Source organism: Colletotrichum graminicola, assembly GCF_000149035.1.
Source record: "Colletotrichum graminicola M1.001 genomic scaffold supercont1.28, whole genome shotgun sequence".
NCBI lineage: Eukaryota > Fungi > Ascomycota > Sordariomycetes > Glomerellales > Glomerellaceae > Colletotrichum > Colletotrichum graminicola.
The window spans coordinates 263,169-288,585 of record NW_007361032.1 but is presented as its reverse complement, the minus strand read 5'-3'; the positions used below and the strand labels follow the sequence as shown (position 1 = coordinate 288,585).

Sequence of the window (25,417 nt, the reverse complement as noted above, 5' to 3'; positions counted from 1 at the left end):
CATCTGCCATATTCTTCGCGTAATTTTATTGAATTAAGGAGCGCAACTCGAGTTTTTCACATATACTTGCTTTTCCTACTATCTGGCGACTTTGAGTCCAACCCCGCGGTTGTAGGAAGTCAATAATACAACTGGTTGGTGAGATTGCCCGTCAGAGCATAAGCACGAATTTATCGCATTCAGAACGGAATTTGTGAGAGCGTTATCTCTACAACCCAAAGAAAAACTAAAGTATCACCTGAATCTCCCAGATTCTGTCATTCTCACGTCGTTCGGTCCGGCGGCGGCAACAAACCAACATGATGTTAGGTTCCAGACGCCTCCGCCTCCATCACAGGTTCTGCTCCATCACAGTACTGGTCTCGTAAATCTTGTCTAAACACGCACAAGAAAACGAAACGGTATGAAATCTTTACTAACCAACACTCAGCGAACGCCTCATCGTTCGGATGCTCCCCAACGGCTGGTCAACAATACAGTAACAATCGCCCTGCCACACCCACACACAACCCGTCTTTGGCTCATTACTCCTACAAAGCTGGACACGTGAGCCCTCTCCACATGAATCAACAAAAATCGCCCATACACTAATCAATATTACCCAGGAAACAACAAGACGACTAGAGCCGCAGCAAAAGGAAACGGGCATATCAACATGCCCGCGACTTCACCTCACCCAGCTCTAGGAGCTTCACCGTCACAGATCCGGTCTCGTACGTTTTGCCCGTCGAGTCTTCGCATCATACCAGATTCAGTTTTTTCACTAACAGAATCAAGCCACAATCACGACATTCAGTCCAAACGGTCGCCCGTTGCAGAATCCGATGACAGCGGCGTTCTCATCCGGGCAGGGGCACCCTGTTCGGGCGCGACTTTGTGAGTATTGCTCCCTAACCCTGTATCACCAACTCAGTTGTCTCAGTTGTATGCTTTTCCTTGATAAATATATCTCTGCGTCAAATTCCATCCGATATTCTTCGTCTGGTTTCGTTGACTTTCCTTTCATCAGATACTGACAAGAATCGACGAGCCAGCGTGGTCAAGGTCCCGAGCCCGTTGAAGCAAACCACATATAGCAGCTCTCCTGCCGTACCCTCTACTCTTCGAAGTGTCAAGTTCCCGCCTCTCAACTCTCCCACGCGATCTCCTAGCTCCGACTCAACTATCGACGTAAACCAAACCCCTTCTGCTCGCCGGTCCAGTGTCTCCGTGCTTGGTCGCCGGACTGGATCGGTGTTCGACGACGATCCTTTCGTCACATCACAGCCCGGCCCTCAGACATTCATAATGAAATCTCCATTCAGCAAAGGCTGCGCGTCGTTGGCCGAGAAAGTTGCGCGACAAGTCGCTAACACGCGCTCCCTCACCCATCATGGTTACCGCGGCCCCATCGAAGTGGGTGATTTCGTCTGCCTGATCGACCCCTACACCGGCCAGCCCGATCCGATTGCAGTCAACCATCCCGATGGGAGAGGCAACACAGTCATCCGTGACTATCGATCCCAAAAGGACATCAGCGAAATCATGCCCTTGGACAACGGCCGTGCCGAGTGGGGCAGGAAGGGTGAGTTCAAGGGTTTTGAGGAGTCCATCGCTGCCGCTTGGATCTGCGGCGCCAGTTAGAACCTGGACACCGAAAAGAAGGCGGAAGAGCTTACGAGCAAGACCTTCAACACCGCCGGCAAAGATGCTTTCATGGGAGCCAGGCTGGGCGAGGGAAACGAGGATGTTTTGGTGGAAGAAGAGGAGGCGCCGCCGCCTGCTACTATGCAGTTGGGTCCGACGCCTTACTGGATCAGGGAAGCGAACGAGATATTAGGCATTCCGAATGAGGCTGAAGATGATGCAGAGGGCTTGCTTGAATACCATGACTTTTAGTGTTCTTCATGAGGTGATACTTGGACAAGCGGGTGTCGCTGAGATGGAGGCTCTTGCTTTGTATCCTTATTGAGAAAAGCCATGCTATTGAAGATGATAGAATTGTTGGCTTGGATGAAAAACCTGGCAATAGACTTGGACGAGGCACCACGAGGTCCGAATTCGGATGTGTGAAAAGTAAAGGTACTGAATGTTTATTAAACTCGAGTACAAGAATTAAACCATGTTTCATCATTACTATCTCCCCAGTGCTTTGAAACTGCTGGCTTAGACCTCGAGTTGAACCATGGAAGTCGAGACGCAGAACTGTGTCCCTGGCCTGGCGAATCCTTCTCCATCAAGATGTAACCAATCGATATGAACGTCTTCAAAGACTCCCTGATATTTGGTTTGCCGTATTAACAGACTCACACCATCAACCTTTTCGGCTTCAAAGCGAAGAAATTCGGAGGGGTCTTGGTTCCGTTCGAAGGGGTCTGAGTTCCATTCGAAGGAGGAGAAGGTTTGCCGCCTTCGGTGCCGCCTCCTGTGCCGCCGCCTTTGTCACCATCTCCTCCCTTATCACCATCTTCACCACGACCGCATCCAACTATGTACAGCCTGACCTCACCGCACTTCCCAGCCTGGTTGTTTTTCTTGTAGAGGTTGTAAGTCATGTTATCGGCCTCGCACTGGTAGTACTTTGCCATGTCCTGGAAATACATCCTGCCGTCACAGCTGACTGACCAACCCTTGTCGGGCTTCTGGCCCACGTCACACTGAAGTGTGTCGGTAGGGGCTGTGAGTGTTGTCAGCCTACGCGACCCTTGGATGTGATGAGGCACGATGGGGGAAAATGGGAGCAAACTTACGTGTCCACCACATGCCGCGTTTTTTGTCGTCGCTGATCTGCCCGGACTCCATGGAGAAGTTCACAGCCTTGAGCCCGATCCTGAGCTGCCCGCTGTCCAGCTGACCAACCCAGCCACCGGCGGAGCCCTTGGACTTGATGCGGAACTCCTTACATTCTTTCAAACTGCCTTGAGTCCTTGCATCACCACTACAATCCTGGTTGGTACCCGCGTCAGCGTTGCCGCCTTCAGGCTTTACATCACCACCGCCACCGCCTGCGGGCTCGCCCACAGGGTTCGTCAACGAGGTGGTGAGGTCTCTGGGCACAGATGCTATGGCAAGCGAGCTTGTAGCCAGGGAAAGAACGGTAGCTAAAGAGAGACGCATTTTTTATGTCCGGTCATGTATTTGACGAGTCCCTTTCAGAATAGGTAGAGGAGTGTCGGAAGGAAGAAACAAGGCAATCAAGGTTGCCCACTGGGAAAAAGAACGTAGGAACAGCGGTCTTGCAAAACGTGCCCAGTGTTCGAGAAGAAAAGATGGCTGGGTAAGGGGAAGTCAGAATGTAAAATATTCCATAGTACTTTGGCTCGAATATAGCGAAAAGAAAATTACAAACAACCTTTGAGCCTAGAGTGTGGGAGGAGCAGAATGAGGGGAGGCGGAATGAGCACTGGTAGGAGGAAAAGTTCAGCTTTTTATGCTTTCGAGCCCCCCTCAAAGCTTCGACATATGCCGATATTACATCCCCCTTTTCGAAGCAAAGGGCCCGAAGGGTGGATGAGAAGGAGAGGGTTCCAACAACCGCACATACCATGACAGCAGATAATGGACAATAGAGTGTTCGTTAGTGCTGGAAGAAAAGACGAAGAGGACATGTGAACGAGGATAAATCGACAATAACAACAATATCAGCATCGTTACAGGAGGGGGCTTGTTTCCACGCCGTTCGAATCAATCTCGAGAGCAAGAGAAATGGCATGTGGGAGACAGCGGCATCGGCACAGAGGACCGAGGCAGAAACAACGATTCGAAACTCAGAGTACAAGTCCACCAAGGATCGAAGTCGCTTCATCGATATGTCTTTGCCCCTTTGGGTGTGTAGCTGGCACTGTGAGTTAGTAGCTATATGGCTGGTATATCTCCAGAGTCAATTCTCGTGGGATGGGGGAAGAGGGAGCGAGGCGTCGACAAAGTTTCTTACGACTCATTTTCAGACGAGGGGACAACACCACATCGACCCATATGCGGGGTGTCGGACGAAGCAGACAATGCGAACAAGGCGTCGACACTCTGGCGAGAAAGAAGCAATCGGTCACACGGACATAAACTTTGGAACGCGAGGAGGAGCGGCGTCGTTCAGAGGTCAGTGGTTGAGACGGAGGTTGGAGTAGACGACACCAAGACGACACAAACAAACTCTCCTGCTTGGTCGCGACGATGAACCCTGGAGGTTGCTGAAGTCTAAACCATCTACGAGTAACCAAACCCACCGTCACCCGATCTTCCATATTATGTCAAGGGTCGGCGGTGTACGTGAATGGGCGTGTGGTGACGTGGATGAGCGACAGATTTTGCAATGGTAACCGGAGAAACCCAAGGGGCGAAGCGAGTCAGAATATTCATCGGTCGGATCAGGTATGTATTGTAGCTGGTGAATAATCATCAGGTCATCTTTCGTGGCATTCGATGTTTTCTATTCTATGGTTTGTCTTCTTTTCTGGGTTGAAACAAGAGAATGTTACTAACCTCAATAGGAGGATATAACAAGGTGGGGTGGGTTTCCACGGAAAGCAACTTGCCATTCAAGACAACACAATGGGGGGTATCATACGGTTATAACGCCATGTCCAGTTCCCCGAGAAAAGCGTGGAGATGTTTGGAAACATTTCGCGGCCGAAAGCCTATGTTCAGCGCGAGAGAAACAAACGGGGAAGCACAGGGATTCCCGAACATGCAGACCCGGAAGAGCCTCATTCGGGTGCCGGACGACAGCCTCACGGTCCGGAAATACCAGGATAGGAATAAACTGAAATCGCTCCAGCTGGATCACTCACTGGCCCGTGGTCTCACGGCCCAAGAATGGACATGTGCTCCACTCCCTAAAGCACCCGAATGAGAACGATCGCTTCGTTCTTCTTCGTCTTCAATGTCAGCAGCCCCAGTTGGCCATCGTCGATTGCCCACCTGTAAGGCGAGGTTGCCGAAACTTCGGCGTCGCGGCGTTAGAGATTCATTTAGCAAGCCCTGTTCTGGCGACTTCATGTCTTTCTCCTCTTCTTGGAAGCGTTGCTGGCACTCCGATCAGAGATGGCCTTGACTGACGTGTTATAGCTCGTCTCCGAGGCCGCGCCATCACCACCGTCTTCGCTGTCCGAGTCCTCGTCTGATATCTCATCGAGTGGGATCATATCGTCTGAGTCGTCATCAACGCCTTCAGATACCTTGGCTACTGGCTTGTTGCCTTTGGCCTTGTCGTCGTCAGAGTCAAACCCTTCAAACTCGTCGCCCTCTTCTTCCTCGTCACTGTCACTACCGACAGAAGAGGGGCCCATGGAAGTATCAGCCACACTCTCGGCCATCTCGGCCGCGGTGCGTTTCCGCTTCTGAGGCATCTCGCCCAGCCTACCGCCACGTCCCTCGATGCCCTCGGTTGTGTTCTCGCCCTCTTCTTCGACGGGGGCTGGAGTGAACCAAGGAATCTTGCCACGCATGAAGTCGTTGAGTACCATCTTGGCGACTCCGTCCAAGTCCGGCTCTCCCCCCTTCAACAGACGACCGCTCTTTCGGGCAATCATCTCGAGGAACTCCATGTGGTTGTTCCACCCCTTGAGCTCGTATGTCCTCTCCATATGATGCGTCTTGACCTTGGCGAGGACAGCTGGGATGTACTGCTCCGGGTTGTCGACGTTCTCGACACGGACAACACCTCGGAGTAGAAGGTCCTGAGGGGTGTCGGTCTGCGACGGTGGTACGATACCAGGGCAGTCAATCATGTCTAGTCAAGTTAGCGTGTGCTTAGGAGACGACGACAGGGGCGCAGGAGAGCACGTACAGATCTTGCGGGTGAGTGTGATGTACTGCCAGACCTTGGTCTCACCAGGAATAGGCGCGACGGTGGCGACCTTCTTCTTCCTCAGGGTGTTGACAATACTGCTCTTGCCGACGTTGGGATAGCCGATGAGGCCGACTGAGATTTGCTTGCGGTCGCTGTGAAGCTTGGCATACTGTCTCAGAAGCTCGATCAAACTGCCCTTGCCAAAGGGATTCGTCAAACTCGAGTGCATTGCCAGAGTAGGCTTGTCCTTGGAAAAGTATTTTACCCAACGGGCCTGGGCCAAGTTAGCTTCTGCAGCAGCAAGCAGGCAGTGGCCAAACACAGTAATAGTGTTGAAAGTATGTATGCTTCGCTACTAAGAAATACCGCCATGGAGAGGCTCGGAAGAGCACTGGCAGACTTCAACTCAAAGTGATGCAATTCCATCTCATGATGGGAGATCCAAAACGGACCCCATCAGCCCTGGTCCGAGAACCAGGACAGCGAGACGGCCGTCGATTTTCCCAGTGTTTAACGGAGATCCTTTCATTGGGGGCAGCGGATGTGCGAAAGAATTCCTGACAAAGACACTGGGGTTTTGGTCGGGGAGAGAGGTGTAGAGAGGATGACAGAGATAGACTTACAGCAACGCTGGTGGGCACCAGGTCAGTCTTGTTCAAGACGAAGATGAGATGCTTGTGAGGGGCCTCCTCGCGCAAGTACTTCTCAACACTGCGACACCTAGTACCCAAGGGGTCGCGGGCGTCCAGGACATGAATGACAACGTCGGAAGAGTCCAGCACACGGTACAGCTCGTTCCAGATACGTTTGCTTTGACCCTTGTTGAAAATGGGCTCGATTGACATGGTGACATGTTCCTCGCCCTCACCGTCCTGGTCTGCTCCAGAGTTCCCACTGAGGAGCTTAGCCTGCTCGAGGCGATCGTTGTAGCTGTCCAGGTCCTTGTCGACCTCTCCGGCCAAGTCGGCAATGGAGCTCGCACCCATCTTGACGCGCTTCCTCTGCGACTTGGGACCGAAGGTGTCCCCGAAGGAAGACGTCTCAATCGTCATCTTAGCCTGGTGCTTCTTGAGGCCGTTGGTGTCGGAACCATCCTTGATCAACGACATGGGCAGCTTGTTGCTCTTAAGCAGGACAGAGTAGGGGTCTGCGGCCTTCTCCGCCATGGCGCTGCGAAACGCCGTCAAGCTCTCCTGGGAAATGACACGGGTGTTGCCGAACCACTTGCGGTTGGGCTCGATCCGGGCGATAGGAATATCTCGGCTCTGGTACGAGGCGGCCTTCGTGATCTCGCCGTCGGCGTTGCGCTGCGGCTTGCCATCCTTGTACATGTTGAGTTGCCTCACCCGCTTGGCAGAGCTGTGCTCGATCCGTTAGCCAGCTGTTCTCACTGATCAAGCAATCTCATGCTGGTGAGATGGAGGGAGAAAGAGCCCTACCGGTAGAAGTTCTCGCCTTTGACCTTGACATTGCCCATGCCATCGCCGGTTTTGCCCTGGCGAACCTTTCGGCTCGCCTCTTTCTTTCCGGTTCCCATCTTTGTGACCGCGAACTCGCCCAGTCGTGGAGGTAAGAACTTGACAAGAGGGAAGAAGGGGGAGGAGAGACTGGGCAGAAGTTGGAGTCGGTGAGATTGTAAGAAAGGATTGAGAGAGGGAGGTTGGAGCTTTGGCGCGCGCAGTAAAGAAGATCTTTCTCTGCCAGTGGTGGGGTCTGCTTGGGAATTTTTTAGTGGAGTTGTTGAAATTTTTTGGGGACTTCGGGGCGAGGACGCGCCGTTCCGCCGAAGAGCCAATCAGAGCCACCGGCACTGCTCTCACATATGCAGCTCCAGACTCTCAGTGTCTGCCATCCTTTTTTCCGCATTCTCTCGAGACTGAGAAAGTCGACAAGCCACACCTTGCGCCCACACCGGAGCGTGTGCCTATCCAGCCCTGGACACTATCGAGAATTTCTCAGCTCCATGATCTCAACACCACGCAGCCTGCATCTCGAGCCACGAATCGATTCCACCCCCAGCGACGCCCTCGTCGTCATCCCTCCTCTTACAATCGGTGCCGCCGTCATTGCCCTGGCAAACGCCATCTTGTCGACACCATGTCATCAAGATGTTCCTGCGCGCGATTGACGCGGCTCCCAACGGTCATTGCCGCTAGACCATCCTACATCAACCTCACACGACCCTTCTCTACCAAGACGGCGAAACTTAGCGTGCCCCCCGAATCCCCCGCCTGGATCCAGGTCCCGACGCCGCCTCAGTCGCAGTCCTCCGAAGAGAAGCCCCCTGTCGTCAAGGGCACCCTCCCCACGCCCCGCGACATCTTCCCGCGTAAGGAGGCCGACCGCAAGGTCCAGCCCGGCTACCTCGAAGAGACGGCGCCCCTTCCCACGGGCAAAGCCTCCACGAAGATCGCCCCGCCCGGCTCACGCCTCGAATACCGCCGCCGCATGGCCGACTCCCGTCGCGAGAATCTTGGCATGGCCCTGCAGGGTCTCTACAAGCGCAAGCAGGAGCATGTCGAGGCCGAGACCACCGTCAGGGAGCGCCGTCTTCGCGACCACCAGCACGCCGCCATGGCCCCCGAGCGCCAGGACGACCTCCTTACACGCAGCTCCGTAGTCTCCTCCCTGGCCAAGACGACTGCTGTGAAGCTCGACCCCCGACGCTACGCCCGCGCGAACAAGAGCAAGGCCCGGACGGTCCAGCTGGCCAAGCAAAAGAGCGAGGCAAGGCAGGATGCGCTGATGGAGCTGTACATCAACGCCTCCAAGTTCATCGTCTCCGAAGACGAGCTGAGCAAGGAGCTCGACAAGCTCTTCTCCGAGGACTTCTGGAAGCGACAGGGCAAGTCCATGGCCCACGACGCCGACAACGCCTGGGATGTCTGGGGACAGCCTCCGACGGTGCGAACCATGTTGGACGAGATGATGAGGAAGCAGCAGCGCGCCATTGACTTCCAGCAGAGCGAGCAGGATAAGACTGTCAAGAGGCAAAAGACCATCGCCGAAGAGTTGACGGGCGGCAAGATGGAGTAAAGGGGCGGTGCCTTGCTACACGAAATGGCACTGCCGGCCAGCCAAGGGTCAGCTGGTCCGGCGTACTGTATCAAAACCAAAAAAAGTGTATTGGCCCTGTAAAATCTCACATCGGGAAGTTGTGACGGCTTGGGTCAGACAGCACATTGTCACGTCTTTGCGTACCGCCATACCAAAAGTTTGAGTGCTTCTAGTCACCTGGAGCTCGCGAGTCGACTTGTACTACCATCAATTCTTTGTAGCATTATAAAGCCGTCAATGTCAGGATATTATAACATGGCATTCCCTCCCAACGCCGTCAAGCAGCTCTTCCCCCATATGCACAGTGACAAAATATTGCGGTTGGAAAGGAAACGGCTGTATGTGTTTCTGCGTCAAAAATGTCTATGAAAACGACCGAAGCTGCCATGGCCGTCGAAAGGATGGCTACTGATGCTTCCGTACTCGTACACTTGTATACCAAAAGCACCTGCCAACTTGCTGATTTCGCCAGATGGGTGTGACATCATCTCTTCTCGACGAGAAGGAAGTGCATAGCGCCGTAAGCTAGGATGATAAATACAACACCAAAGATACCGAGGTTGATGACATCGGTCCAGAGGGCGTCATTGTTGAAACCAAAAGAGCTCAAGATGGCGGCTCCTGGGACAGTAATGTCTAGGCCGTACTTCTTGTCGACGAGGGTGAGTTGCAGCACCTCGTTGACGATGAGCGACTCAAAGCCGTAATGGAAAATGGAGAGAGTCTGTAGCCAAAGAGCGGCTTTCGGGATGGCGTTGTGGTTGAGAAGCAGACCAGCAAAGAGCAAGCTGAATAGCATGACTAAGCTGCCGATCAGGTTGGCCACTCCACCGTCCTTGCAAACGATGCCGATGAAGAGGCAGATTGCAGCAGCGGCGAAGTTGAACAGGACTAGGACAAGGATGAACTTGAAAAAGTGGCCAGCATCGGGAACCAAGCCGGTCATGGGGTAAATGATGGCGCCCATCAGAATGGGTGGGATGATTCGCAGCGGGATTATGTCGAACAGGATCTTGGCCGCAAAGTAGGTGATGGGCGAGTAGTAACCATTGGCGCGCTCTCTAACGAACAGGAGCCTCTCGGTCGCGAAGACGGTCAAGCTGGTCAAAGTACTGAACCCGAATAAGGCCAACAGGAAAAAGAACAAACCCAGACGGTTCTGGAAACCCGGAATGTCGTCGGTCAGTCCGTAAAACAGGTAGCCCGATAGGACTGCAAGGAGGATAGCAATGGCGTAGTGAGTCAACATGAGAATAGGGTTCCTGTACAGGTTCTTCCATGTTCGCTGGGACAGGATGACGAACTGACGGGTGTAGCCCACGCGAGCATAACCCTTGCCGATGGCGCTAATGTGGATGTTGGGTCCCTCTGGGGTGTATCCGTTGGCGTTCTGTCCGTTGGCGCCCTCAGCAGCGGCGATGGATTGTTGGATCTCATCGTGCGTGGAGCCCGCAATGTCGGACTCGGCAAAGGAACGGATCAGAATATCCAAATCAGTTCCGACATAAGCCGAAGGGGGAAGGTCATGGGGGTCCTCGACATTGAGAGACGGCACAAAGCCAGGCTGGTTCTGTAGCTTGTAGGATCCGGTGTCCTCTCCACCAGCATCCGAGGAAGCGGCCGTATCGGCGTTGTTTTTGCGGCGGGTAAAGAGCTCGCGCTCTTGGCGGATCTTGACTGAATCTCGGCGCTTGTTCTTGGGACGCGAAGAAGAAGACTCGACCCCGCTATCTTCATTGATAGATCCGCCAGATATGCTTGGGATAGACTTGACAGCAGTGGTGCTGCTCGGGCGCAGGCTGGCAACGTCGGCGTTCAGGGCACCGTCGTCTTCAGAGACAGTGGATCCCGCGTGCATGGTAAGGTCAACGAGATAGTCGGCAATGTTGAAACCGGGGGGGCACGAATAACCGATGTGGTCAAAATACCCCTGACATTGAGAAAAAGGACCCGAGTACACCGCGCTGCCTCGCGCCAGCAATATCAGTCTGTCGAAGAGAGCCACAATATTCGATCGAGGCTGATGGATCGTGAAGACAACGGTACGCTTGTAGTTCTTGGCCAAGGTAACCAGACACTCAATGACGTTGAAGGCGTTGTAGGCGTCCAAGCCGCTGGTGGGCTCGTCCAGGAACAGGATAGAGGGACTCGTGACGAGTTCACAGGCGATGCCAACTCGGCGCTTCTCTCCGCCAGAAATACCACGGCCCTTGCCTTCCTCGGAGCCAATGAGCGAATCGCGAATGTGGTAGATACCAAGCTGCTTCTCGACTTCGAACACCCGTTGTTCCTTGGCAGTACGACCCATGTTACGGGGCAAGCGGAGGAGGGCGCTCGTCAGGATTGTCTCGTGAACTGTCAAAGTAGGCAGCATGGTGTCTTCCTGGTCGACGAATCCAATAACATTCTTGTAATCCGTGTCGGTGACCTTTTCGCCATTGACGTAGAAGTCACCAGAGACCTGTCCACGCTTGTTCTTCCGGGCCAAGATATCGAGGAACGTGGTCTTGCCAGCTCCAGAGGCGCCCATGATGGCAGTGACCTCTCCGGGATGAGCCATACCCTGGATGTTGTTCAGGATCCTCTTTCCGTTGAGATGGTAAGCAACGTTCTCGAAGTAGAGAGAGGCGGGCTTGTGGTCAGCCATGAGCTTCAGGCTTTCGTCATCAGAGTCGTCCAGCACGATAGCGCCATACTTGAACTTTCGGCGAGAAAGATACCAAGTGATCAAGATCACGGCGACAACAAACAAGGAGCATGCGGCGATGACACTGGCAATTAGCGGAGTGTTGATCTTCTTGACGGGCCGTTCGTAACCGGGGACTTGGGTGTGGTAGAGACACTCTCCAGAGCGGCAACTCAGCTGAATGCTGCTGTCTCCGATCAAGGACAGGATCAGGTCGTCCATGGCGGGCTCCCTGAAAGCGCAGTTGTTGATGCCTCCGTTCTTCTGTAGGCACTGGAACTCGGCGGGGCCCTTGATTTCTTCAACCAAGAAGTCGCTGATGTCGACGGAGCCGTTCTCGCCGCAAAGCATGCGATCAGAAATGCAGTTGCACTCGATCTTGTTGCACTTGTAGTCCGTGCTGTTCTGGCTTTCGTTGATATCGGCCGTAGACGAGCAATCGTTCAAGTGGCAGTAGAAGGACTCGCGTTCGTCGACCCAGACTGGCACGGGGTTGATTAGCTTAGTAGCGGATAGGCAGGTGGTGTTGGGACCGACATACATTGGAAATCACAGTTGCCCTCCTCCTTCTTGCAGGTAAAGGTAACCTGAGGGCGCTGCTTGCCAAGGAGGTCGGTGATTTTCTTGTTGGTTACATCGCAGATCTGGTAGTTGTGGTTGATAACCTCGCCATTCTGGTAGCAAACACCGCCCTCCTTGGTCTCCATAAGGGCGTCACAGGCCTGGTTACTGGTGCAGACATTGCAGTTGATGCCGGTCCAGCCGTCGTCGCATTCGCAAGAGTCGCCAGTCCGTCGAGGCCTGTCGGTGTTGTCGCCGCGGGATAGAGAGCCGCATACTATAGTGTTGGTGTCAGTGATGGGCGGCGATGTTGTGCGACGACAGAATAGTGGGGGAGAGGTTGTGCGCACATGGATCAAGGCAGTCATCGCCGCCGAAGCCCTCGGGGCAGTTGCATTTGCCGGTAAAGTCGTTGCAGCCGGCGAACTGGGTGCACTTGTGGGCAGGGAGGAGACAGTTGAAGCTGCGCAAGGACAGTTGTGAGCAATGGATCTTGATGGCGCAAACAGTAACAGCTTCACATGGACGCAGAGAGCTGGGGTGAGGAGAGGATAAGCGGGCACTCACCAAGGCGGGCAATCAGAGGGCCGACCATCGAGAAGGGTCAGCTGTGTACGCAGCATGTCGGCCGTGGAGTAGTTTCGCTGTGCCGAAGCCAGAGCAGGAAAACATGCCAGAGCCCCGATGAGGAGGCTCCTCAAGGCGGGAGGAGCCATGATGGGCAGTTCGAGTGGGTGAGGCGAAGACCGATTCGAGACGGGGCGGGATGAAGTTGTCGATGTTGAAGAAGGGGAAATGGAGAAGGAGGAGATGGCAGAAGTCAGAGAGGAGAGGACATGGACAACTGGGACCAGATGGAGATGGAGGCAGACAACAGAGCAGCAGCGCAAGGTATAGGTCGGTATGTAGGAAGGAAGGAAGGAAGGAAGAGAGGCGCTTGGCCTACGGGAACCGATCGAGGTGTCACTGCCACTGGGGAAGGTATACCGCCCCGATTGCGCTGGAGCCGGCCGATAATAACCCGCGCGCCCAGCAACGCAACGCGCAGAAGATGGTACGTACTCCCCAGCGTACAGATATACCTTACTAGTAGTACCTACCTCGGGTAGGTATGGTCCTCGATGTGGTGGCGTCACAGTGGATAAGGTGAAGTAGTACTAAGGTAGGTACCTAGGTACTGATCCTAGGCGGTCCCCCTCGACTAGGTACCCAAGGTAAAGTACCTAGATACCTACGCGTAGGTAGGTAATCTGATGTAGGCAGATACGTACCTGTACCTGGCCGAGGCCCCACTGCACCATTGGAAACAAACAAGCACCAACGTAGCGTTCTGCGGGGGGTGGTGGTTGGAGTTTCTTTGCTTCCATTCTCCCGCTCAATCGGCTGGCTGCCTGGCTCCTTGGTGTCTTCTCTTATTTTCTCCACCACTTGCTGAGCCGAAACCAGCTCAGCGAGACTAGACGGGTACTTACCTAGCTAGATAACCTCACGTCCTCCCAGGGCAGGGAACACACACACTTTGCTCAAAGGCTCAGTTGACAGCACTATCGACATGGCGCAACGCATTTTGCACATTTAAGCGCAAAGTCAAGCACGACTCTGCTCAACACCATAATGACTAAGAACCATCGGCCATTACGCACTCCATCCGACCAACCTCGTCTTGTCAGTGACGAACCCTGATTCACCTTTGACCCCTGCTGTCTGCGCTACGGGATACGGAACGACCATCCAGGACACTTGGCACGGATACAGACGACGGCCACCAGCAGCACCTTGAGGGGAAGGTTACGCTGCAAAAAAACAAAACGGCCCCTATATCTATCCCCCTTTGCCTTGGAGGCTGGGAGGCAGACAGCTTGCGAGAATTCCTGCCTGATCCCACTGGCCTGTAACAATTGACACTGACATTGACATCAGATAGATCCTGGTGCGAAACCGGGGGCCGGGGGGATGTGGAGAAGCACCAGCCAACATACTGCACTCGAGGTCGGATTGATGAACTGACTTGATCATGGCTAATATCAATTCCGTCACCGCCTCATCTCTCCTCCCACCGCAACGATCCCGTGATCGCCCACCTCGTTTGGATCGACAACTCTTGCACACTGAATCCTACATAACTGGCGGCCACTATGGCCCGAGCGGTTGCTTCCAGTCTGGTTTGATAAAAGCATAATGCCTCGTCCTTAGCACGGCGTCGATTAAAAACACCTGGCGAATACGGAAGCTCAAAGAGCCTGTACTCACTCTCTCCCTCTTCCTTCTTGCCATAAACATAAACCCCGCAGCCAGGCCCGCCATGGCTGGACTGTGTCGACCAGCATGCGGATATCCATACACCAACCCGTTCTCAACCTGCCCTCGTTCGGTCTAGGTGCACGTGCCTGCACTCTACAGTTACAGCACCACGCGAGTCTGATCTTGTTCCGCCAAAGCTCCCGCATCAATGCTACCTTAGTTCAGATTCCCAAATGGGCGGACTGGCTGCTTTAGCCTTTCACCCAGCAATCCCATGCATCTGTGCCCTCCCCCCAGAAACCTCCTCCGGGTGGGCTTCCTAGTGGTGGCCCGGCCCTCCGCGCGCCCTTTCGACGGGTCTTTGACATGCGTTAGGCTCGGGAAGCCGCCCAGCGGTTGTCGAGTCCGATGCATCTGAAATGTATGCCGCTCGTGCTTGTTGTCTTCTTCTTCCGTGCTGATACGTGATACGCCCTCGACCCTACATAAGCGGTCGAAGCGACTGGCTGTATGTGTGTGTGTATGGGCAAGTTGTCTTGTTTGAGATGTCAATCCTCCGAGTCCACATGGCCTTGGCATTGTATCAATTCAACTCAGCGCAGTCCGTCAAAGTCTCTCCCCTCGGCGCTCTCATTCCACTTCTCCGACATTGAACAAACTCAGCTAGCTGCGCCTCGCATACTCTAAAACAACACCGCCCCGCCACAATGGTCCGCATAGCAGCTTTCGAGGTGGAGCAGTGGATGGACGAGTACGAGACTACTCCCGGCTGCCTCAACATCGCCGAGACCTGCGCCGCCTCCGTTTCTGTTGAAGAGCTCATCGGACTCTCGGAAGATAAGGGCGCGCCCGGCCCTGTCGACTTTTCCACCAAGCTCGTCTACGGCCCCATCCGCGGCTCCGTCCCGCTCCGCCGGAGGGTCGCCGCGCTCTGCAGCAGCGACGGCTCGGGCGACTTCACGTCACCCGGCGCGCTCGGCGAAGACGACGTGCTCATCACGCAGGGCGCCATCGGCGCTAACTTCTTGCTGCTGTATACTCTCGTCAACCCGGGCGACCATGTCATTTGCGTATATCCCACTTACCAGCAGCTCTACGGCGTTCCTCAGAGCCTCGGCGCGGATGTCTCGCTGTGGAAGCTGAAGAAGGAAAACGGGTTCGTGCCGGATGTTGGTGAACTCGATGGCCTCGCCAAACCCAACACAAAGGTTTGCTCACCTCACATGCAACCCTCGTCCCGCCGCGCTAACTCAAGCCCTCTGCCAGATGATCATCATCAACAACCCAAACAATCCCACCGGCGCACCGATCCCCAAGCCCGTCCTCAGTTCCATCATCGCCTTCGCGAAAGCCCGGGGCATCATAGTCTTCTCGGACGAAGTCTATCGACCCCTTTTCCATGACTTGTTTGACGGCGCCGCACACAACGTCCCGCCCCCCATCACTGCCTTTGGCTACGACAAGGTCGTCATCACGGGATCCATGTCCAAATCCTACGCCCTCGCCGGCATCCGCATCGGCTGGGTCGCCTCGCGGGACAAGGGCATCATCCAGGCCGTCGCCTCGGCGCGGGACTACACCACCATCAGCGTCTCGCAGATCGACGACCAGATCGCGTCGTACGCGCTGTCGGAGCCCGTCTGGGGACCATTGCTGAGGCGCAACGTCGCACTGGCCAACACGAACAAGGCTCTGCTCGAGGCCTTCATCGACAGGTACAAGGGCGTTTGCTCGTGGGTGAAGCCCAAGGCCGGCACGACCGCGTTTGTGCAGTTCACTCGCAAGGGCGAGCCGGTCGATGACGCGCGCTTCTGCCTGGACGTGCTGGACAAGACCAAGGTCTTTTTCGTCCCGGGGTCCAAGTGCTTTGGTCATGGGAAGGACTTCGCGGGCTACGTGAGGATCAGGTACGTCTGCCATACCGAAGTGCTCAGGGAGGCTCTGGAGAAACTCGGAGCCTACTTGGACAGTCATTTTCCGTAGCAACGTGAGCCACGCACAAAGACCGACACCATGATTGTAGCTCTGGCCATGAGCCATGTCCGTATGCTTCACACCGCTTCCAAGCCGGCGAGAGCCTCGCCTAACCTTGTAAAAAGCCAATGGCCCGGCTGGTGATGGAAACATGAACATGTCTTTGGAAGCCCATGAACTTGCAAAATCTCCATTGGATCTTGGGTTTTCAAGCTGTCCTCGGGACGGTCGGTCATCCTGGCCCCCGCGATTTCGTACCAATACTTCCTGGCTTTCGTCAGCAATCTCGCCGTTAACCGCCGGGCTGGGTCGTTTGCGTGCTTCCTAGCAGCATGCTACAAATGCCCCGCATCGGCAGCCTCCCGTTCAAGCACAAAGGGTCCCCGAAGACGCCTCCTGAATAGCCATGTCTTATGCCGCAGTTCCAACGACAACGCCATCCGGCTTGCCGTCCTGAACAGAGCAAATCGCTTGATACAAAAAGTATGGCACCCCGAGGGCGCCGAGTATGTCCATCGTTTTGAGGGACAACGCACCGTAGACTTTGCAGGTTGTGACCGTATCACTATGAGTCAATGCAGATTGGGTGCTGCACTGAAGCGGGTCAATTTACATGTTTGATAAATTGAATTCAAGCCGTTGCTCAGCCGGTGGCATAGGCTCGGGCCCGTGTGCATGGCGCGGCAACTTCTCTATAAACAACGCTTTGGTATCCTTTGTAACCCGTTCAATCCGGAACGAGATCAGCCCAACGCCGATATCCAGTTTGCTGATAAGCTAGTATACAAATGAGATCTCGGATGTTTCGCCCTGCCCAACGTGTATGTGATTTTGCCGACTCAGCCTTACCGTCTTATATATATCAACAAGATTGCCTCCGAGAATTCTTGTATCTACAATAGGCCCATCAAGTCCAGCCGTATTCATCAGTAGAGCGCCGTTTTCGTGCTTTTTTTTTTTTTGGTTTCACCCCCCGCTTTCACCTATCGTCGTGTGGCCTGGCACTGGAAGGCTCGATTACAATCTGGGGCAATTCCGGTAGACGCAAGCTAGGTAATCGAGGTATACTTGAATGTCGTCGTTGGTCGGTTGGTCCGTTTTCTGTTTGCTCGCCGGCGGCCAAGCCAGCCATACTCGAGGCAATGCTCTGCGCACGCTGCTGTGCAGGACCAGGGTAGTTCGGCGGGGGCTCATTGCCTGGCAGGGGAGTGGTACTGCGAGAACGCTCATCGTCCAGAGAGACTTCATCGTATCCGGGTGGAGAGTAAATGGGCATGCCGGCTTCGCCCACGTCGGCCTCGATGATTTCCGGACTGGAGCCTGCCTGTGTGTCTAGGCGAGGAGTATCCGGGCGCGAGTTCGCTCGGGACCTTGACGCGAACCCTGGCGAGGGAAGGTCACTTTCGATGCTCATTACAGAGCTAGCACTGTGTCCTCTTCTGTGATTCATCGCAGAGTCGACGCCCGAATGGACCGAAGTAGCAGCAATGCTGGCCGAGTCTGACAACAAGCCCATCCTCTCGCTCTCGGTGCTGTTGGCTCGAAGTCGGGTTCCGTCGTGGCGTGCGACACCGAGGTCGGCATACGACACACTAGAGACGGCCCTCTGGCGTTCGGCCTTGAGACGTTCGTGCTCCTCACGAAGAACGGCGACGAGGCTGTTATTGCTGGCATTTCTCGCCCTGACGCGGATGTTGTCGAGGGCCACGAAATCGCCACGTTCCCGCGCTTCACGACGCTCTCTCCTCCGCTCCTCTCGTTCGGCAAGCTCTTGGCGGCGGGCTAGGCGAATCCTATAGAGAGTCTCCATCTCTTGGTCACGCAGATCCTCCTCGTTCTCCTCGGTGGGGTACTCAATGACAACATCCACGCCCCCGCGTTCCCCCTCGCGGCCCAGAACCTGCTCGTTATCGTTCGGATCGGGCCTGTAGGCAGGCAGCGTCATGATGGAACGGATCGAGGTATTGCGGTTGACGGCACTGTTGGGAGAGCGGGAGTCGGTTTGCGCTTGGTCAGCAGAGGGGTCGAGTGGGGCCGAGGACGGGTGAGAGCGACGGCGGGTCGCCAACTGCTCGGTCGACGTAGAGTTTTCGTCTTGGGCCTGGCGGTATCTATTTTGCCCACCACTGGGGCCCCATATTGACTTCAAGAAGCCACGGCGGGGGGCGTTTGCGGTGTCGCGGGTAGAGTGACGAGATGTGCGGAAGGAGAAGAGCACGAAGGCGGCGAAGATGAGGAGAACCAGTATGGCGAGAATGACCTGCAGCAGCAATTGGCGTAAGCAGCCTGTTCCAAGATGTCGGGGGGAGGGGGAGCAGCGAGAGTCCGCCACAAGCGCTCTGACACGTACAATTGTAGCGACTTTCCTGCCGTCGATTTCTTCTCGGCGTTGCAGGGTCGTCGTGGGTGAACGGAGCTGGACAGCGGACGGCAAGTCGAATGGTATTCGCATCTTGAGATACATTGTATGTAACGAGCGACCGGGTTATGATGAGGGCCGGGGCAGGCGAGTGGGCGAATAGAGTAATTACGAGACACTAGGGAATCGTAGTGCGAAGTAAGGCGGGGCGTCCCAGCTGCGCAAGGCGAAAACAAGCGTCAGGACTGGGACATTGATACTTGGCGGCGGCAGCGGTTATAGATATCTAGGATGGGGTTGAACGAGCTGGGGAGAAGAGGCTCGTGACGGGGTCAATTCGTCGTGGGAGTGATGGATAAGTGTGTAGAGAGAGAGAGAAAGCTCGGGAGGGAGGAGGACAGCGGAGGACGATGTGGTCGGCTGCCTGTCAGCGGAGGTGAGATGAGGTGAGGTGAGGCAAGGACGAGAGGACAAGGACCAGGTGAGTGAGGTGCATGTGTGGGTGCAGGGTGCTGATGGTGGTGGTTCAAGTCCAGGTCCGGGTCCAGACGGCGCAGAGCTAATAGCAGGTAGTTGCTGGGGTACTTTTGTCTCCACCGGGAACGGAGCACTCGGTCGTGTCCTTTGGGTGGATTGGACGTGTGTGTGTGAGAAAGAGGGAGAGGCAGGAAAGCACGGGAGCAGCAGGACGGTCGGTGTCCGGAGTTGCGAAGAAGAGGTGGAGGAATAAGACAAGGAAGAGAAAAGAACAAGAAAGAAGAGATAGGTATTCGTAACAGTGCTAAAGAGGCAACAGTGTTGAATCAGATCAGTTCAGATCAAGACGAGGGTCTTAGTAAGGACGACCTAGTATGACCATACCGTGTGCTTAGAGTAGACGGACCAAGATGTTTCAAGTACCAAGGTATCCGTACAGTAAGGATAGACTGTAGGTAGTGGAGAGGTTGACAGCGCAGGCAGCTTGGTGCCTGTTGGTGGTGAATATCAACTAGGTAAGTGACTGCTTGATGAGAATTGGTCATGGTAGTGCGTAGAGTGAGTAGGGGGAAGAGAACAAAAAGAAACGAGATGCTAGCCGAGGGCGTACCTGGAAGTGGATGAAGGACAGGCCGAAACGAGACGAGATGAGACGAGGACGGGGACAAGCTGGAGAAGGACAGAAACGGAGTCGACGAGGATACCTCAGCGCGGCAGCGGCAGCAGCAGCAGCAACCACCACCACCAACCAACATAAGCCGTGCTTTGCACCTGCACCTGCACACCAGAAATACGACACGCACTGCGCACTTCTGTAGCTACATAGGTTGGCAGATAGGTAGGTACACACGTATCCGTACTCCGTACAGCCATTACAATTACAGTTGCACCTTGCGGGTTGCGGTTGCAGTTTTTAGACCATCCCCTGGCGCGCGCTTCCTTCTAGTCTGTACCCACCTGCCCTGCTGTCTTCCAAGTATCTCGCTTCGTATAAATGCAGCAGAGATACTTCCCACAATGGGCCCACTACACTACCCCACGCCGCTCGTATACAGCCTACTGGTATGTGTAGTGTACGTACATCGTACATGGGTCCCTACCAACTAAGGTAGGTAGGTACGATTAGGTTACTTGCCTCCTTGCCCAAGTACGGATACCTCAGGTAGCTCGACCGTTTGCAACACCATATTCCGTCTCCGTACACTTACCGACCTACCTGTACAATGTACAGTTACTGTGTATCCGCAATGTTTGTTCTTGTTCTCTTTGCTATGGTGCTGTGTGGAGGCACTGCCCCCCTGCGCCCTCCTCTCCCAAGTCACATTTGTCAATCTTCGATATCAGACAAGACAAATCCAATCCTTGCCAGACCACATGGCAACACACCAGTCCGACTTGCTTCGTTCAATGCCATACGTCAACCAATGTGGGACGGCGGCACGGGCGGAACGTCAGGACGACAGACTTTAACTTTGCGCGCATCCACCCTCTACCAACAGCATTCGGCTGCCTATAGCATCAACGCCTTGTCATCCGACCAAGAAGCCAGCAAGATGACTGCAAATACACGGCCTCGCCGCACCATCCAAGGAGAAAGGGAGTAGGTAGCCCTGTTCATCTTCCCACCTGTCAAAAGTTGACGTTTCGCAAACAGACCAACCCAGGACCTTGCCTCTTCAATCAACGCAAACGACGCTCCGGGCTCCGCCGTCGCCCCCAGAATGCCACATCGGACCACACGCCCGATGATGAGTGATAGCTAGGCCATTGAGTAAGCCATCGCCACTATGTCTTTTCCCTCTCAGCCCCCTCCCCCGACGACTTCCCCTCAGCGACTCATCGGCATTCAACCGTCCGTCAGCCTGACCAAAAGTCTCCGACCAGGCTAGGGTAGCACGGTAGGTAGGTAGGGGCCAGACTCTATCGGGGCCTGAAGCAGGCTGTGTTGGTTCTAGGCGGTGCTGGCGCTTGTCTCGTTGCCCCCCGTGTTGGCGCCATCGCGTTTCGAACGAACTCAACAGCAGCCCGGTCCTTGGTCACGCATGACATCAGACGAAACATCGTCTCCCATTAACCCGAAAACAATGTACCGGTATTCGCCTTGGTGGAAACTACGGCATTCTTGCTGTCGACTTTTCTTATCCCCACTCACGCATCTCGCTTATAAACCACCTTCGTGACATGCGCCATTACATACCTAGAGCGCCAGCAAGGGTCTGCCCAAGGACAAGCTCGCTGTACGGATGCCATGCCGCCATCCGGCTTGAGCCACTCATTTTTATGATCGCTCGTTTCTCGGGCCCACTTGGGCAACAAGCATATATTAATCTATATACTCCGTACGATGTAACGCCTATCATCCATTGTCTCCGGTTTTGCTTCAGGTGCTATCTCCGGCAACAAAGACGACCAAGTGATTTCGTGGCAGAAAACATCCTCACACTAGCCACTGTCGGTGCTGTGTCTGTCGATATCAATATCATCGACAACCATTCAGCCCCCCGCCACAGCCAGCGGGACGTTGCATTGTGCCTCGCGGTCCGCTAACCGCCAGCCATCGGGGAACCAGGCAGCATGTCGCAGCCTCCGCCGAGGGCAACGCCTCATCCCGCACCACGCCACGTCTATCTTCTATGTGGCTGGGGGGGCGTCCCAACCACACCAGCCCGACTACATTTCCAGCCTTCGAAATGCTGCCTTGGATTGAATGCTCTCTAAAGATCCGTCCCTACCATGCCCATATTCTGCTTTTACTGCATGACGGCTGCATCTACACTAGGGCATAGCTTTGAGATTTGACCGGGCACGACTCTACTCAGGAACGAAAGGCCGGCTTGATGCAGGTGTCTTAGACAATGAGCACCCATGTCTGAGACATGCCTGCAGGCTGCATGCCGTCCTAGACACTGTCCAATCGCCTAGATCTCGACTTCTATTCGTCATCCCTCGCGAGTAGTGCTGACGGCAAACAGAGCCATTTCGATCCTTCCACCGTTGTTCGTAAGCTATCAAGCGGCACCAAAGCGCCCCCTCATGCGCTGCCATTCGCTGTCCGTTCCTTCTAAGGCGGATATGATGGTATTGATTCCATCATATCGACCATGGCATTGCGGTGGCTTTCGTATCGGCCTCCTCCATGAAAGCATCGAGTTTGGGGGTGGCACACTACTATGCCAACGGGCCTCAGGCCGAACAACCCAAGTGTCGGCTAGCTTACAAGAACCATCTTCGACGCGCCGTTTAATCTGATGTTGTAATAAATGGGGTCATTACTCCGTACTCATTCCGTACGCATTCGAACAACACGCGGCGCAACGTTAATTCTCCTTTCTTAGCATGTCATAGTCTCTACCTCCATGGGATGTGGCTTGATTCAAGACAGACCTGTTAGCGCGAGTCGAAGCCCAATTCCTCGTGCGAGAGGAGAAACAGCGGCAGTGCGAGGAGACTTATTTCCCTCCAGCCTCAGTCCGCTGGCGGAGTATGGTCCATCTCGCATCCCGCCACTTCGCCATGCCATGGCGAGCCCAGAGAACCTACCAACCCGTGGAGGTGGTAATACGGCCCCCAAAAAGTTGTGTAATCCTTCTCTAGGTCACCCACCACGCCGTTGGTCGCATGTGTGTGTGACGTAGAATTGTCGAACCAACCGCATTGAGGGCCTTGTATCTCTGATAAGGCGACCCATCTTGTTTTGCCAGTGCTCTCTGTAGACTGGTCAAAGTCATTCATTCTGACGGGCACCCGGCCTGTCATATTGAGCACTGGTATTTAGATCTATGGATGCGACGATCAATTTGCCGCATCAATGTAAGTGAAGCAAACGTAGATCATGGCGGTTCTTCTGATACCTCAATCATTCGCTGAAGAGCTCACGAGACACAGTCATATGGTGAGTAGCGCTGTTAACTACAAGTGCTGCTCACGTATCTGGGACCACAATGACGAAGAATCTAAATTCCATGCTATCGAATTTATGATAAGGATAATATCTTTCATTCGCACGAACTGGATTCGGCACGATGTGCATCAACCTCTACGACAATCTGTAGTAGTCATCATGTCCGTCGCACTACCCCCAAGAACGATCCTGGGCCATTATCTATGCCGGACGAGACCACCGACGGGGGTTTTGGCGCGTTCTTGTCATCTTGTAGCTTCCGTTTCGCAGCCGCAGCTGTCTCCTCGCTCATCACGACCTGGTACGTTGGCCTTGCCTCATCACCTAGGGTTACGCCACCTCCGCCCGGTCCGTTGATGGCGACGGCGCGCAGAGAAGAGACAACTGCGGTCATCAACTTGTTGCGTCTCAAGCGGCGAATGTGCTCGTTGTTCCAGTTCGACTAGTTTGTCTATTAGCCAGGGCGCAGCAAGCAGCGCTGTCTGCATTCGAACGTACCTTGTGCTCGGCCTCTATGTAGACCTCAAGCTTGCTCATGTCGCTGATGGACATGAGCTCAACGTCGACATCCTCTCGAAAATCACGACGGTTCTCTGGGGCTCTGACCTCGTCACGGATCTTCCTCCTCAGCCGTTCGATATCATCAAAGCTGGTGTTGGCCGAAATCTGAACGTTGATGCGCTCGCGCATGGGCCCGCTCCGCGAGATATTCTCCACCCACATGCTGTTCAAGTTGATATTGGGCACTTGGGTTGTTTTGTTGGAGTCAACCTTGCGGAAGACAGAATACAGCAGCGAAATCTTCTCCACGGTCATCTCCTGACTATCGATCTTGACGCGGTCGCCAACATCAAAGGGGTGCTTCACGAACAGGAAGATGCACGAACCCAAGAACTCCTGGACGGTGCCGGAGATGGCAAATCCAAGAGCCCCGAGCTGTGTACCGATTGTAGTAAGGTACTTCGAAAATGAATTGCTGAAGAAGGCGGCATAAATGAGACCGGTACCGATCAGAATACACACCTGGAGGAAGCCGTCGAGAACCCGTACAGCCGACTTGATGTCATGAGTGCTCTTCCAGATGGCAATGCGGTCTTGTCCAATGCGAACAACCGTCGAGATCATCTCGTCCAGGCTAATATCCCCGTTTTGGTCCACGTCAAGCAGGGCGAAGAGCTCCTCGACGTCACGAAGCTGATCAGCGGGAAACGCCTTCTCGAGGTCTTTCTGCGTAAGGGCCTCTCCGTCTTCGGGGGCGAATGACTTCCAGATGCGCCGCCCCAAAGCCTCAGAGGAGGTGCCGGCTTCCAGGGCCTCCGTGACAATCGTGTGAGCAGCCTGGGTATTGAAAAGCGAGTCGTTCCCCGAGATGTCGGCCGTCATCTGCCCGAAAGCTTGCGCCACCTCGCGACCAGCCATGCGCACGTTGGCTAGGAGCTTGCTCGGCGAGCTGTCCTTGGGCTGGATCTCGCCGGTGATTATTGTGTAGTCATCTTGCGCGAACCGGTCGCAGAAGGGCGGGTACATGCGCGTCGACGATGCGTAGAGCGTGTCAAGCATGGCAATCCGGCGCTTCGATTCCGCGATGCGAGTTGTGAACTGCGTTGCCGAGTATGTGATGTTGATGAGCTGGATGACGAAACGCTGGATGAGGAGCATGCCCGCCACGGCGATGGAGGCCAGAGCGACCTTTTGCAAGATCAACAACCATTTGGGTGGCGCTAGTTGAGAGTCGAATGCCATGCAGACAGGCACGGTGGTTGCGTAGGCGATGATGGTCCAGAGGACGAGCGAGATGGAGGTCTCGATCTTTCGGACGATGGGGTGGTACTTTCGGGTGCCGGAGTTGACGATGCCGCAGACGAAGACGTATGCCGTCGGCATGAGCATCGCGATCAACTTTGTAAGCCATAAGCTTCCCCAAACAACCTCGAGCCAGACGAAGAGGCCAAGGAGCCTGACCCCATCGGCACGACGGTCCGCATAGACGGTCGCGAGTAGCCCGACCGGGATGCCCAAGAGGGCGGCTACCGGAATAAAGTGTCGAGCCCAGCGGAGGAGAGCTTTGAAGCTCCAGATACGCTCGTACATACAACCCAGGCTCTCGCGAGTGCCCGCATTTCCATCCAACCCCATCATTTCGTTTTCATCCAAGGTGAACTTGCTAGCATGATTGATGCCCGGCTGAACAATATCGACGGAGGACCTGGCCGAGGGGGCGGAGATGGACGTCACCTTAATGAGGGGTTCAACCGGCTGAGGTGCCGCGACCTTCTCGATGTCGATGACCATGTTGTTGCTCGCCATAGTATTTTAGGGAAGATGTCGCAGGTTTTGGAAGTATAGTGCGGCCCCGAAGACAACATGGACGTCAAGATATAGCCAGTAGACACG

At 54.7% G+C, this 25,417-nt stretch overlaps 8 protein-coding genes across 8 annotated transcripts; 3 read left to right on the top strand and 5 right to left on the bottom strand.

The window, feature by feature from the left end:
- Positions 1 to 1,287: 1,287 nt before the first annotated feature.
- Positions 1,288 to 1,878, top strand: GLRG_07064 (uncharacterized protein; the record flags this gene model as incomplete). Its single annotated transcript, XM_008097749.1, has 2 exons — positions 1,288 to 1,618; positions 1,652 to 1,878. The coding sequence occupies 2 exons, from the start codon at positions 1,288 to 1,290 to the stop codon at positions 1,876 to 1,878; spliced, it is 558 nt and encodes a 185-aa protein (XP_008095940.1).
- Positions 1,879 to 2,285: 407 nt separating this feature from the next.
- GLRG_07063 (PAP2 superfamily protein) lies at positions 2,286 to 3,096 on the bottom strand (the record flags this gene model as incomplete). Its single annotated transcript, XM_008097748.1, has 2 exons — positions 2,286 to 2,656; positions 2,730 to 3,096. The coding sequence occupies 2 exons, from the start codon at positions 3,094 to 3,096 to the stop codon at positions 2,286 to 2,288; spliced, it is 738 nt and encodes a 245-aa protein (XP_008095939.1).
- Positions 3,097 to 4,970: 1,874 nt separating this feature from the next.
- Positions 4,971 to 7,304, bottom strand: GLRG_07062 (NGP1NT domain-containing protein; the record flags this gene model as incomplete). Its single annotated transcript, XM_008097747.1, has 4 exons — positions 4,971 to 5,707; positions 5,765 to 6,041; positions 6,391 to 7,126; positions 7,207 to 7,304. 4 exons carry the CDS (start codon positions 7,302 to 7,304, stop codon positions 4,971 to 4,973), a joined length of 1,848 nt encoding a protein of 615 aa, XP_008095938.1.
- Positions 7,305 to 7,864: 560 nt separating this feature from the next.
- On the top strand, positions 7,865 to 8,803 carry GLRG_07061 (uncharacterized protein; the record flags this gene model as incomplete). The annotated part of the gene is made up of 1 exon (XM_008097746.1): positions 7,865 to 8,803. The coding sequence occupies one exon, from the start codon at positions 7,865 to 7,867 to the stop codon at positions 8,801 to 8,803; it is 939 nt and encodes a 312-aa protein (XP_008095937.1).
- Positions 8,804 to 9,308: 505 nt separating this feature from the next.
- GLRG_07060 (ABC-2 type transporter) lies at positions 9,309 to 12,787 on the bottom strand (the record flags this gene model as incomplete). Its single annotated transcript, XM_008097745.1, has 4 exons — positions 9,309 to 11,992; positions 12,052 to 12,348; positions 12,422 to 12,534; positions 12,639 to 12,787. 4 exons carry the CDS (start codon positions 12,785 to 12,787, stop codon positions 9,309 to 9,311), a joined length of 3,243 nt encoding a protein of 1,080 aa, XP_008095936.1.
- Positions 12,788 to 15,019: 2,232 nt separating this feature from the next.
- Positions 15,020 to 16,295, top strand: GLRG_07059 (aminotransferase class I and II; the record flags this gene model as incomplete). The annotated part of the gene is made up of 2 exons (XM_008097744.1): positions 15,020 to 15,520; positions 15,579 to 16,295. 2 exons carry the CDS (start codon positions 15,020 to 15,022, stop codon positions 16,293 to 16,295), a joined length of 1,218 nt encoding a protein of 405 aa, XP_008095935.1.
- Positions 16,296 to 17,265: 970 nt separating this feature from the next.
- Positions 17,266 to 18,750, bottom strand: GLRG_07058 (uncharacterized protein; the record flags this gene model as incomplete). Its single annotated transcript, XM_008097743.1, has 1 exon — positions 17,266 to 18,750. One exon carries the CDS (start codon positions 18,748 to 18,750, stop codon positions 17,266 to 17,268), a length of 1,485 nt encoding a protein of 494 aa, XP_008095934.1.
- Positions 18,751 to 23,180: 4,430 nt separating this feature from the next.
- Positions 23,181 to 25,315, bottom strand: GLRG_07057 (uncharacterized protein; the record flags this gene model as incomplete). The annotated part of the gene is made up of 2 exons (XM_008097742.1): positions 23,181 to 23,465; positions 23,522 to 25,315. The coding sequence occupies 2 exons, from the start codon at positions 25,313 to 25,315 to the stop codon at positions 23,181 to 23,183; spliced, it is 2,079 nt and encodes a 692-aa protein (XP_008095933.1).
- Positions 25,316 to 25,417: the final 102 nt, after the last annotated feature.